This window comes from Helobdella robusta, assembly GCF_000326865.2.
Source record: "Helobdella robusta unplaced genomic scaffold HELROscaffold_5, whole genome shotgun sequence".
NCBI lineage: Eukaryota > Metazoa > Annelida > Clitellata > Rhynchobdellida > Glossiphoniidae > Helobdella > Helobdella robusta.
The window spans coordinates 2,989,096-3,002,240 of NW_008705254.1; the positions used below are offsets into that span (position 1 = coordinate 2,989,096).

General features: G+C 31.8%; 4 protein-coding genes across 4 annotated transcripts in view; all 4 read right to left on the bottom strand.

Annotated features, from left to right (window-relative positions):
• Positions 1 to 3,733: 3,733 nt before the first annotated feature.
• Positions 3,734 to 6,713, bottom strand: HELRODRAFT_163392 (hypothetical protein; the record flags this gene model as incomplete). The annotated part of the gene is made up of 11 exons (XM_009027271.1): positions 3,734 to 3,773; positions 3,888 to 4,049; positions 4,175 to 4,257; positions 4,577 to 4,672; positions 4,928 to 5,083; positions 5,136 to 5,281; positions 5,452 to 5,581; positions 5,738 to 5,864; positions 5,926 to 6,125; positions 6,196 to 6,361; positions 6,670 to 6,713. The coding sequence occupies 11 exons, from the start codon at positions 6,711 to 6,713 to the stop codon at positions 3,734 to 3,736; spliced, it is 1,350 nt and encodes a 449-aa protein (XP_009025519.1).
• Positions 6,714 to 7,461: 748 nt separating this feature from the next.
• On the bottom strand, positions 7,462 to 8,603 carry HELRODRAFT_67771 (hypothetical protein; the record flags this gene model as incomplete). Its single annotated transcript, XM_009026884.1, has 4 exons — positions 7,462 to 7,785; positions 7,881 to 8,048; positions 8,191 to 8,367; positions 8,466 to 8,603. Coding segments are annotated over 4 exons (807 nt in total), but the record flags the coding sequence as incomplete, so codon positions are not given.
• A 2,039-nt stretch (positions 8,604 to 10,642) lies between these two features.
• On the bottom strand, positions 10,643 to 10,816 carry HELRODRAFT_138731 (hypothetical protein; the record flags this gene model as incomplete). The annotated part of the gene is made up of 1 exon (XM_009027272.1): positions 10,643 to 10,816. A coding segment is annotated over one exon (174 nt), but the record flags the coding sequence as incomplete, so codon positions are not given.
• Positions 10,817 to 12,117: 1,301 nt separating this feature from the next.
• HELRODRAFT_163394 (hypothetical protein) overlaps positions 12,118 to 13,145 on the bottom strand; it is a gene marked incomplete at both ends in the record, with an annotated part of 2,736 nt that continues 1,708 nt past the window's right edge. Inside the window, one exon of the mRNA XM_009027273.1 lies at positions 12,118 to 12,255. Within this exon, the coding sequence (XP_009025521.1) occupies positions 12,118 to 12,255 (138 nt within the window). The remainder of the gene's footprint in view (positions 12,256 to 13,145) is intronic.

A 13,145-nucleotide genomic window follows, 5' to 3' on the forward strand; every position in this document is an offset into this window, starting at 1 on the left:
ATAGAAGATAGCTAATCAAGCCTCAATCAGCGAGTTAATAGAGTCAAGACAGTTTTAATTTGTCCGACAGTTTTTAAATAGTTAAAAGTAAAATAACAAACATCTATCTCTTTATAAATCAAATGTCCGATCAAATAGAAAAGTTCGACCTCATCTCTCCTACCGAACGAAGGTTTGCAAATATTTTAAGAAACTGGATCGACAAAATGACCCGACTGGCAACAGATAAAAAGTTGTGGATGAATGTTGTCGCATCTAACAAGTCCGCTCAGTGATGATGATGATGATAATGATTAATAAAAGTAATCCTGCATCAACCGTACTTTACAATCCACATGTAAGTCATTCTGTATGGCACTGAACATTTGTATTCAGGAGGGAGATTCTGTAACAATTTTTAAATCTCCTAATAAAATGTTAAAGTACAATAAACAAGTATGAAAATTCAAATGCAGACAAACTTTTTGAAGGCTCTGAGCGACATTGTAGTTTGTGAAGCAGTTTAAAATGAACATGGTGAAGGTATTGAAACAAAATGTCGTAAAAATACAAATAATTAAAGCCTTTTCGGACTTTTCTTTGGGCTAAAAATGTATTATATAAGTATATATTTATGTATTATATATATATATATATATATAAGTATATATAAGTATATATATATATATATTGGATTAAGGGTGGGTGTGTTTGTATAAATATATATATATATATATATATATATATATATATATATAAAATATAAACATATTATTTATTTAGTGATTTATTCAGTTATATTTCGAAATAATCTATGAATTTGAATATCAATAACTTACTTACTTTATAATTGCATGTACCCGATATAAAAACGAACAAATAGAAGATTGCAGACATGACCAATAACAAGTAGAATGTAAACTGGTAGACTGATGTTACGAGCTGTTTGTCACGTTCAGTTGCAACAACCAACAACTGCAAACCCTGTTTTGTTTTGGATCACTTTATCTTATTAACTTGATCAGAGACTATATTACCAATATAAAGGTTAAACTCTTTCAATGTGAGATAGTTGTAATAAAAATACTAGCAAATGTAAGTGTCATCATTCCTGTTGTGAGAACCGACACTACGCATAAGCCGCCATTGATGTACAACAAGAGAGTATATAAGAAGCATGCTGCACTCGTCAGCAACAAACTTGTGGAAACCATCTTAGAAAGATTTGTGGAATATAATTATTGTTGTTGTTTGAAAATTGGAAAAAATTAATTAAAACTACTAGCAATACAGAGCACCTACTACATGTGTGTTTGTTCATACATGCGTGCCAAAAATAATTAAAATTTTGTTCCTGGGATAAGTTGTAAAAGATATTTAATTTCATTAAACTTACTTAGCAAAAGATCGTTTGAAGCAAACGACTACTATTAATTTATGATTAAAATAATTTATTTCATTAGTAGTTAAATCAGCTCTGATAAGGAAAGATTTTAAATCGTTCCCGCTGGTTTAGTCTGTTCTTGGACCAATTCTTTTCACTTGGACGGCTCAACTGAAAATGTTCAGTGACATTGCTTTAAATATTGTTAAAAATAGATCATTTTCAGACGCAGTTTGACCTGCGCCGGCATAGGACCTTGTTAGTCAAACAATCTTATCTTCATATTATCTTCACTCTTTCATAATTTGGGGTTATTGATTGATTTTGAGAGTAGTTGTTTTTGTATTTGACCGAGAAGTGCCAGCAGGTTTCTTCGGCGGGCCTCGGTTGGGGTCACATAAAGTTTGGTGCACGTTGATAAGGTTGTCCTTCTTCCCAGACATCGGTTGGTTCATAATTGGAAAAATATTCTATCGTGAGTTAGCATTTATGATTCATGGGGTACAACAAATTGAAGCATGAGAAGATTGAGGCAGGTGTAAAAATGTCGACCAGTCTAAAAAGGTGATTTATTCTTTGGCTGTAAATATTAAGAAATCGAGATTGAGTATTATTATTAGTTTGCCACAAACGACTGACAGCGGATGGAGCGGTGGTGGTTTTTAATGTACGGACGATCGTTCAGTTGCTAAAACAAGCTGACTGAGCTACCTGTGGTCTCACCAGGTAAGGAACTTTAAAAAAAATTAACAGCGCGCGCTTTTTTCAAGAAGACTATGAAAGCTTCTCCGATAATTATTATTATTAAAGTATGAATAATAATAACTACAAAAAAAAAACAATTGAACAACTAAACCTTACCATTTTTAACTTATCCACTAGCGAAGAAACTTTCACAGCCAAATGTGTTTTAGCCCTACTCAAATAAAATATGTATGCAGGAGCTGTACCGATTATGAACAGGCAAGGTATCCAGATTGGGATGATCCATAGAAAGCAATTCGTAAATTCAGGAGTTTCGTTCCTCCAAAAATCTGTATCATTCTATAAAATTTAGCAGACTAAAAGTAACATAAAGATGAATAAAAGTTTACTTAATTTTTTACCCAAAATTGTCCTCCACAAAATTTTTCAAAAAACCTATCCATTCTCTTGTACAAAAGACTTTTTCAATAAGTTTGAAACAATTTCAGAGTTATGTCGTGGTTATAAACATGTGCATTGAGTCGTAATAAGCTAATAAATATAACAAATGAACGTAAATATAACGCTATTTTATTTATATATTAATTCTCCTTACTTAAAATTCCTAATACTTTAAAATTTGTAGCAAGTCCCCTTGTTACTTGAATAATACTGAAAACAACTAATGAACTGTACTCAGAGCAATAATAATTTAACGCTTACACTGGTGTTTAATTTTGTAAAAACAAAATGTAGATGACTTTAATTTCTTAGATGAAATGATAGCTTCTATAGCCATACATTTTCGTCAAAAGGCTCGCACCTACATATATTGTGATAGTTGCATATGACCTGTGCTGGTGCTCGTGCGTGAGTTATGTAATTAATTCATTATAAGTTTAGTATGCATATAACGCATGTATATGCGTGCATGTATAAATATTTGAAATATTTACATATATATATATATATATATATATATATTTATATATTTAAATATATAATGCAATTATTAATAAAAACCACAGCATGTTCCGCATTAGTTACACGCAATATATATATATATATATATATATATATATATATATATATATATATGTATTTACAATGTTCTATAAATTCTATTGCCAACACACACACACACACACACACATATATATATATATATATATATATATATATATATATATATATATATATATGTAGTATATACGCGACCAACTTGTCCAAAAAATATATACAAAAAAAATTTTAATGCAGAAAGAAAAAGAAAGAAAAAAGAGCAAGAGAAAGAAAGAGAGAGAAAAGAGAGAAATTAAAAGCAGAGCTAAGAATGGTAGGCTTCGCTTGTACGCCTGAAATGATACATGACTGTATTTATTGATGACGTTTTATAACTTTTATTCTAAACACTTTCTCTGTTAATAGGTGGGCAAACATGAGCATTTAAAGATTATTGGGAAAAAATCATAAAGACATGTCACAGCTCGGCGTGAATGAAGTTGAAAGTTGCGTAGAATAGTAAAAACAAAAAATTGATGTTATAGTTTGTGAGTTCTTCAATGAATAGACTTTTGAAAAATTTTAGGTTAATTATGAATTTCAAAATTTCAAAGTCTTAAATTGTCCATCTTTTAAAGAATAAACGCAGACTGTGAGTAGTTTTGACTTTTCGTATCAATGATGTCAACCATCTCTCAAAACTCCTTGGTCCATATGAAGAACCCTGCATTATCGGTTTAAATTGTTGAGAACAATCATTAAAACTGAGATGAGAATTATATAAAACAAGTTAAAACAAAAAAGAACTATAAAAAACAATGAAATAACAACAGTTAACCTGTCACAACTGGCTGTTGAAGACATGCGGTGTGCTATGATGATTACGGTACAATCTTTGAACTCCCTGCTGATCGTCGACTGAATTAATTTGTCCGTCTCAACGTCTACGGCTGATGAAGTAACACATTTCAAATGCAGTGCAGTACAAGTTTCAAATAAGCTTTGGTCGTAAAAAGTTTACAATGCTAGAACTTAAAAAATGAACTTTTATGATTAAATGTTAAATTTTTAGTGTAATTTTTCTTGGAGAAACTTTCCAAATGTATTTCACTGAATGATGCTAACCAGCAGTAGCTTCGTCCAAGATAAGGATTGAAGTTTTGTGGAGCAGAGTTCGAGCCAGGCACAGAAGCTGACGTTGGCCAACACTATATGGGACAGTAATGTGGAGTAATCATTGAAAAAATCATTTATTGCTTAATTTCAACAAATGAACCTTAAAATTTTTTACAAGTAAATTAGATTTACAAGCAAAAATTTAAGCATTTAAACAAGTTGACATTTTAAAAAAATAAGCATAAAATTTTTTTTATTTGTCATCAAATGTACATTAAAACAAAATAAAACATTTCGTAAAACTACAGAAAACATTGAAGTCTTGTAACCCCACCTAAAATTGTTACCATTGGCTTCGCAATAGAAATCAAGTTGACCGGGCAGCGACTTGATGACATGAAGCAAACTGACCTGCTCCAGTGCTTTCCAGATAACTGCATCACTCCCCTTATGCTCAGATGTCGGGTCGAGGTTCATTCTTATCGTGTCACTGAATATGAACGGGTCCTGCCGTTGCGTAAGAATGCATTTCATTACAAGCTTTTAAATTTTAATGTCCCAATATATTTTTATGCGTCAAAAATCCTGTAAGATTTGATTGAAGCATCGAACAAGTTTTTTTCGCCGAAATGAAAAATAACGCACACTTTGAGTTTTGTGCAAAAATACCGTTCATCTAAGCAGGTTGACCATTAACAGAAAATCATTGAACCACAAGTTTCAACTATAATAAACATTGGAAATATAGACATATCTCATTACCTGTGATAATACTGAAAAGTTTGATCTTAATATCTTTAATGGCAACTTGGAGATGTCATAATTATCTACGTAGATGGAACCTTCAGACTGACTGAAACGGAAGAGAGCTGAGATCAAAGAACTCTTGCCGGCCCCTGTACTACCCATGATGCCAACCTGCATGTTTCATAAGGACATAAACCCTAACTCTAAAAAACACAACACTAACCTTTTCTCTTGGCTTTATAATTAAGTTGATGTTCTTAAGGGCATAGTTCAGTTCTTCTCGATATTTCATGCTGTATTTTATGAATTCAATTTTACCATCGTGAAAAATTATGCTTGGAGATAACTTTTTCTTTGTTTGTTGCTTTCCTAAACAAAATTTTTAACTTTTTATCAATTTGTTGAATTATTAATCAGTGTATGAACGAATTATAAAACACCGCGTTTTTCTTTAATTCTAATCTTAGTAGTTAATGATCATTAATATTGTTATATAAAAAAAAGAATATTTATCAATTAAAAAACAATGCATTAATTACCGTCATCCTCGTCGTCGTCGTCGTAACTCTCCACCTCAATCTTAAAGTACTCTTTCATTCTTTCCAGTGACACCATGGCTATTTTGATGGAGGAGAACACGATGATCAGGCGAGAAAGCGTGAACGAATCCTTAATTAATATGTATGCATCCAATTGTTATTTTTAAAAAACTACAATACAAATGACAAGATAATACAAATAACAATGCAAATGACAAACAATACAAATAGCAATCCAAATAACAATACGATAGAAATAACAATAGGAATAACAAAATGAACTTACGTGAAAGGTTGACGCCATGCAGTAGCCAACGATGGATCCAGACAGTGAATGACGACCGATAATTGAGAAGATGCCAGCAAATAGCGTCAATGCCGCTCCTATTAGCCCTAAATTGACACCAAGCCATCTACAGTTCAAAATAAAATGTAGTATTGTACGACAACCGACGAAAAAGAGTTCAACAAAACCTGTCAGCAGCATTGATAGCGCATTCGTATGAAATGTTCTCATTGACCAGTTTTTCAAACTTCCGCACAAACATCTTTTGCTTGTTGAAAGCTTTTATCGATGCCAGTCCATCAACAGTCTCACAGACGTGTGTGTAAATGGGAGAGCGAGAATTTGAACTCAACCACTTCAACTGGCAGACAGTCGGTAGGTAGTAGTGCTGATTCAGCAAACAAAAATTTATTTATTTTTATTCGAGTTAAGAAAATTTTTTTCTTCAAAATACAAACTTGAAGTGCAAAAAAGAAGAAAAGAAGGATGAGAACCACGGAGAAATACAAAGGAATGGTGATGACAACAACGACAAGGGTTCCCACGAATGAGGTCAGGTGATAAATAATTCGATGAGTTAGATCGGCCAATGTCAAGTCGAGAACGTCCAAATCTTTTGAAAACCTTCATCGGAAAATAACATCGACGTTGTTTCTATTTAATAATTTTCATCTTAACATGGAGGTCACTTTTTATACTTTACCTAAACCGTTTAAATGCGATTGTCTTGAAATATTAAAATTATTATTCAGAAAGCCAAATAAGTTTACAAAAATTTGATGTCAGATCAAATATTTTTACCCATACTTGTTACTCATTTTTTCAAATAATTTATTTTATAAGTCAATGGCAAACATTGAAAAAAATGAAATGATTTCAGAAACAAATGAAATAAATTTTGAAATGAATTCTGAAATAATTGAAACGGTGACCTATTGATGATCTGACCGGAAGATACGCCGTAGTAGAAGGTCATTGTTGACCGAATGATGCGACGTGCCATGGATGAATGCATTGTTTCAGAAGCATTTATTAATGTCTTGGCTCGCGTAATCGAGTACATGAATAAGAAGGCAGCTGTGAAAAGCATTCGCTCTAACTCATTTAATTTTAACCAACGGTCACAATTATGTACACATAGACACACTTATAGAAATATTTTATGTGTAAACGAAGTGCCTTATGAATTCAACAATTGTGAAACCGAAGAGATAAAAATGTTGCGTCATGAAGCAATTATTTAAAAGCAAGAGATCAATATATTCGCAAAAAAATAAATAAGTCAAAAACTACTGCTGACCGTGTCCAAGTAACAAAAGTCCGTAGAAACGAATATAATAATTGACAAGACTTGTGTAGGTCGGATCAATTGGCTTAACATTGTTTAGCTGGACGGTAACATTGCTGAAGTAAGTGCCAAATGTATTTTGATTTGATCCATTTTGGAAGTTGCTAAAATTATTATATAAATATAAAAGTTGTTTATCAGCTGTCCAATAGGTAATCCAAACGTGAGACATGGTTTGAAATGCCTTGAAAATTATGAAACAAGCAACTGATATAAAGGCCCATTTGAATTTCAGCAATTTCAAATAAAACTTATAAGATGACCAAGTTATCTGCGTGTTAAAAAGTTAATAAAATAATTTTTATAAATCTGTTACAAAATTTTTTTAAATGACTTATTTTCAAAGTTATTTTAACCATTTGTACGACCTTTCCAGTTAACTCTTTGTTATAATCCAAGCCCGTGTCACATTTGTCATTTGATTCGTAAGGCCTTTAGGAGGAGAAATAAAAAGTAAAGTTTTAAGAGCAAATATTCTTAAATGAAATAGTCGGAAAAAATAAAACCAGTCGTTATTCTTTTCACTCTGTATATTATTTTTGTCAACTTTTCTGAAACTTTTCAAAACTTTATTTATATATCTGCCGTTGTTCATGAGTTGCTGGTAGGTGCCTTGCTCAACGATACAACCTCCATCCAGCACAACAACCTGGTCGACATGGGGGAGTATGTTCACTGCATGAGTCACTAACAACCTGGTCTGAGTTGTATCAAATACAACATCATCAGTGGTTATAAATTGTGGAACTATTTTTTTAAAATGATTAATAAACTTCCATATTTAGCCGAGTGAACCTTGTTTTTGAGCATGCCGTGTGGTCCGATGAGGCTGTCGAAGATGTGCGTGGCGACGTGTGAGTCAACAGCACTGAGTGGATCGTCGAACAGGTACACGTCACAGTCCTGGTAGATGCTTCGGGCCAAGCTCACTCGTTGCTTCTGACCACCGCTCAAGTTTATGCCCTTTTAAAATATGTTGATTCATGCTTTAAAAAATAAACGCTGCTGTTTTAGGTTAGATTCAGCCAGTGATGGGCATTCAAAAAATGTTTTACACTAAAGTTTCAAACAAATTGAAAAATTGATCACACGATTAAATTTTCACTTTTTCGCCAATTTGTGTTAAGTCTCCAGCCGGCAACTGAAGAATGTCTTCGGCGAGTGCACACGCGTTAACTACTTCATTGAACTTCTCTTCGTCGTACGCCTCACCCAGCAGAATGTTGTCTCGCAGAGATGCGTTCATGATCCACGCTTGTTGGGGCACGTAACCCAGTCGACCCTGATGTGAAATCAAACCGTTTTTTTTTAATTTGTTTTGGTTTTGGAATTAACTGATTAATTAATTAATTTGTCGTAAAAAAGATATGTAACACTCACCTTCATTTGAATTTGACCGTAAGCTAGAATCAAATCTCCCAGAATAGCCGATAATAGGGTTGACTTTCCTGAGCCAACTTGACCGACAACAGCCGTCAACGAATTGTCCACTATGTTTAAATTGATGCTGTCGCGGGTCAGGCACAGATCGTGTTAAACTGTTACAATTTATTTTCTCTTAAATTCAACATTTATACTTTCTTACTTTTCGAGAGCCAGATGTCCATTTTTAAATCGGTTGAATGAAGCCCATGATATTTTCAATGCAAATTCTCCTTAATGGAAAATGTACAAAACTCTAAACAGTAATTTTCAAATTGGGTAAATAAGTAGCATAAATATTTTACGATCATATGTAGATACGACACTTACCATTTGTAGGCAGTTTTCCGACATAAAACGATCGATTTGGCAATTTTAGAAATTTTTCTATTCGATCCATGGCAACTTGGTTCTGTAAATGTTAATTTCACAATAATTTGCTCAATAAATACGGAACAATTCAATGAAGTTGAAACTATTATATTACATCAGTGACAAAAATGTGAAGCAAAATGTTTTTCAGATGTTCATCACTGTCTCATGTCACAAAAAAGAAGTGTTAAGATTGTGAATGGTGTGCTTGAATGTCGAGTTGAATGCATTAAATTTAAAATAATTGTTCATAAGACAGTAATGATATTCTTAAAAACGGAGTCTTCAATTCTAGCTGCTATTGCATTCAGGATCACTTCATCAAGGACGCCACTGGTTAAATAATGCCACATTCAAATTTCAAATATGTTCAAATTTCTAAAATTTTCAGATCTGAATATCACCATAATTTTTTTTACAGTTCCCAGTGATTTGATGCAACAAATTATTTGAAAAAATGTCAGACATAAAGAGTTAGTTGAGTTCTAAAATAATCAACCAGCCTTTGCAGAGATGTTGATAATTATAGGCACCAAGAAGAATTCGTGTTGGATGACGTTGAACATCGCAAATGACGTGAAAGCTGTTTTAGCGCTCAAGTACCCGACGTAATAGGAATACACGGCAAACGTTGCAAATGTTATCTGAAAAAAATTCCACACAAAAATTTTTGTGGGAGTGTGCAAAGATTTTATGGGCAAAACAGTATAAAATGAGTGAGGTGGATGAAATTTTAAATAAAAATGCTAGGAATAATTTTACAACGTTATATATTATCAGTTTTATCTGCTGATTGCGATTATTAATAGCAAGAAAATTAGGTTAGTTAAAAACGTGGTAATGAACATAACAATTTAAGAAAATTAAAATAAACTAAAATAACGTTGTAAATGTTAATTTAGATATTCAAACTATTAATATCTTTAAAAGGAAAAACCCAACTGACCAAATTAGGAATAAATAATGAAATTGTAAAGTTGGCGCCACTAAGATATAGTACATGTTGTAAACTATTGAGTTCCCTCTTTCGAAGATCCGCCAATTTCTTCTCAAAAAAGTTCTCCCAAGTGTACAACTTCAACAACTATTTTTATAAACGATGATTCGTGTTAAATTCAATTGAAGAATACGAGTATTTGATAATACTGAACAGCTTGAATTTTGCGAAAAAAGAATTCGTTAATTTAAAATGATCTACAATAATCCAACTGAAATATTATATAATGAAAACTGCAAATGTAGTTCAATTGGCTGGTCAGTTTTTGTAAACAAAATTTAGGATTTAAAAAAAAAAATAAATCACTAAGACTTAAAATTTTTGATGCCACTTAGGACAAATTGTTTAATTGTTTAATTTGAAAACGTTTAACCTCTGTATAACATGTTATATATATACATTTTGTGATATTATATTGACTTTCTTTTTTCAATCTTTTAAATTACCTGAATCTATGATCATGAATCATGAAATGTTTGTAGTTCTCTAATTGTTTTGTATGTAGATAGTTAAACGTTATGAGATAAAAATAGCAAACAAACAACCTTTATATTGTTTATGATTTCAGATAGCAGTTTCAGTCTTTTGTCTTTCCATTTAATTTGCGAGATCTTTTAAAAAATACGATGTAATACTTTTAAAAAATACACATGTATATCTTCCGAAATTTAAAAATTTTTTTATTTTATAAATTCACTAATTAAATTAATGATAAACCAACCTGGAAATTTTTAAGAATGTTTGAAATGATGATTGCTGTGGTGAGAACAAAAATTGTGATGCCGATGAATGCGAAGATTGCACTTCCGAGTAGATACCACTGTACGATAATTGCAACGCATACTTGAAGTGGAATTGCCCAGATGAGACCGATATTTGCAAAAAACTCACCCGCGATGTAAACATCTGTTGAGAGCAAGTTAATCACTTCACCAGTTGTCGTGCCTGTAATACTTTCTTTCGTTCCGGAAGAACTTTCACCGTACCTATTCAAGAGCATCAACTGCAAAATTATTTGAACGAATTTTAATATAATTTCGATATAAATAAAAATTTAGAACATAAAAATAATCTAAATTTTTAAAAATGACAAATCAAACATTTAGTTATTATTTTCATAAAATAGGATAAACAGAGTAATCGTTCATGATATTTTTCTTCATTAAAAGCAGAATAATGTAATAAGCGACAATTCTTTAACTTTTTTTACAAAAACCAAACAATATTTAAATAAAAATTTAGTTTTCATATTTCAATGGAATAAATAACAAACCTTCCGATAGATTGCTGACGTCAGCGTAGAAGTAGTTGCTAAGTTGACTTCAGTAGAGACAAACAACTTCCTTTGAAATGACATCGACTCCAAAATGTAGCAGGCAAACATCGCCGAGACTATTAGAACTCCATTCCACGTTGGCATGGAGCGGTTTTCAATAAATTGAATGAACACACTTCAGATTTTAAAAATTTTTACTTTGCATTATTTATTGCAACAGTTAAACAAATTCATTTATACTTCAGTAAAAATGGCATAACGTTCATGCATATAAGATCCAGAAAAAGATATAAACTGATTAGGAATATCTTGGATGCAAACAGCCGAATCAAAGTAAAAGTTAAAGAGGATCTGCATTGAATTTAAAGTTATGTTTAAATCAATAGCTCATGAGTTGTTGACATCAATTAAAATTATTGCCATCGACCTGCTAGAGCTCCAAAGTTGATCGAAATTAACTCTACAGCATCCAGCTTCCAAATCGGGTTTCACTCTCCACAAATCACAGATGGACAAACTCCTTTTGTAGCCTTTTACTAACAAGCTGTATCCAAAATAAGAAATACAAAATATTATTGTTGGAAATTAATTTTTTTCTATTAATTCTACGACACATATAATAAATTGTTAATATCGTTCGAAATACGTTCGCAGAACACAAGAAATATTTTATTTGATTAATATGGTCAGTTCTAAGAAAGTTTTATTGTTTCAGTTTGGTTAAAAATTAAGAGGAAAATATTTTTAAATAATCTGTTTTTTATCACTCTATCCTATATTTTGTAAAACTCTAATGAACAAAATAGGATACATGTTAAAACTGACGAAATTTATATAAATACTTTATAATCCAGAAATAAAACATTTTGTTGGGCACTGAAGATCTGAACTCAGGTGATGCGTTCTGCAATAATTTTATTTTTAAATAAGAATATAGTTTTTGTCAAGGTGTTTATTCAGCCGGTTCAATGGCAACATACTCGGTCGGTAGCTTGGGCAGGATCATAACTGGCGAAGCAGTTTAAAATGAACAAGCAGCTAATACTGAAGGTGAAGCTCGCCGTGATGACAACCGTTAGTATTTGCCTCGACGCCTCTGCAAACTGCAACGATTTGCCGTTAGTGGTAAAATATTCTAAAATAATAAAATAATAATGCCGTCGTCCAGTTTAAATCACAATTTTTAAATTTAACTACACATTACACAAGCGTACCAAATAGTTTAACATAACAGGGCTTAAAGAGGTTCAGTAAAGAAGTGCCCGTGTGGGAGCCACTGCCAGTTAATTGTCGTCCAAACTTGATCTTAAAATTTTGTTACCATCAATACATAGAAGTAGTAGTTTTGTTGTCTTACTTTCGTTACTATGTAAAGTAAAATGATTGTGAAGGTTTGCATTAGTTCAATTGAACGATTTTATTTATTCTAGATAATGGATGTCTTGTACATGTTTAGTGAAGTAATAAAATGTGCGTGTATAGAAATGTATGCGCGTGTGTTTGTGTGTTTGTGTTTGTGTGTGTGTTGTGTGTGTGTGTGTGTGTGTGTACTGTCTTCTTGTTCTGTGAGTTAATAAAAATGTGTTATATGCGTGAACAAAGATATTTTTATTACATATGAACTTTTGGCTTGAGTTCACTGATAATAATGTTATGTTATATTATGTTATGTTATGTTACGTTACGTTACGTTGCGTTATGTTATCACTCTACAATGTTGTCCAATCTTTAGCAAATTAGAAATTATATAAACAGATATAAATGAGAAAATACAGAAATAAATAAGCAATTCAATAAATGAGTAAACGAACAAATATAGGAAGAAAGAATGGAGTAGTTATTGTATAGACGAATGAATGAATGAATGAAATAAATCTATCAATTTATGTGTATAATAATATAATACGTCACAAATCATTCAGCCACAACCTCAATGAAGAATCCGCATACATTCATTACTGTGACTATAGCTAATAAATGTAATAAGCGCAGA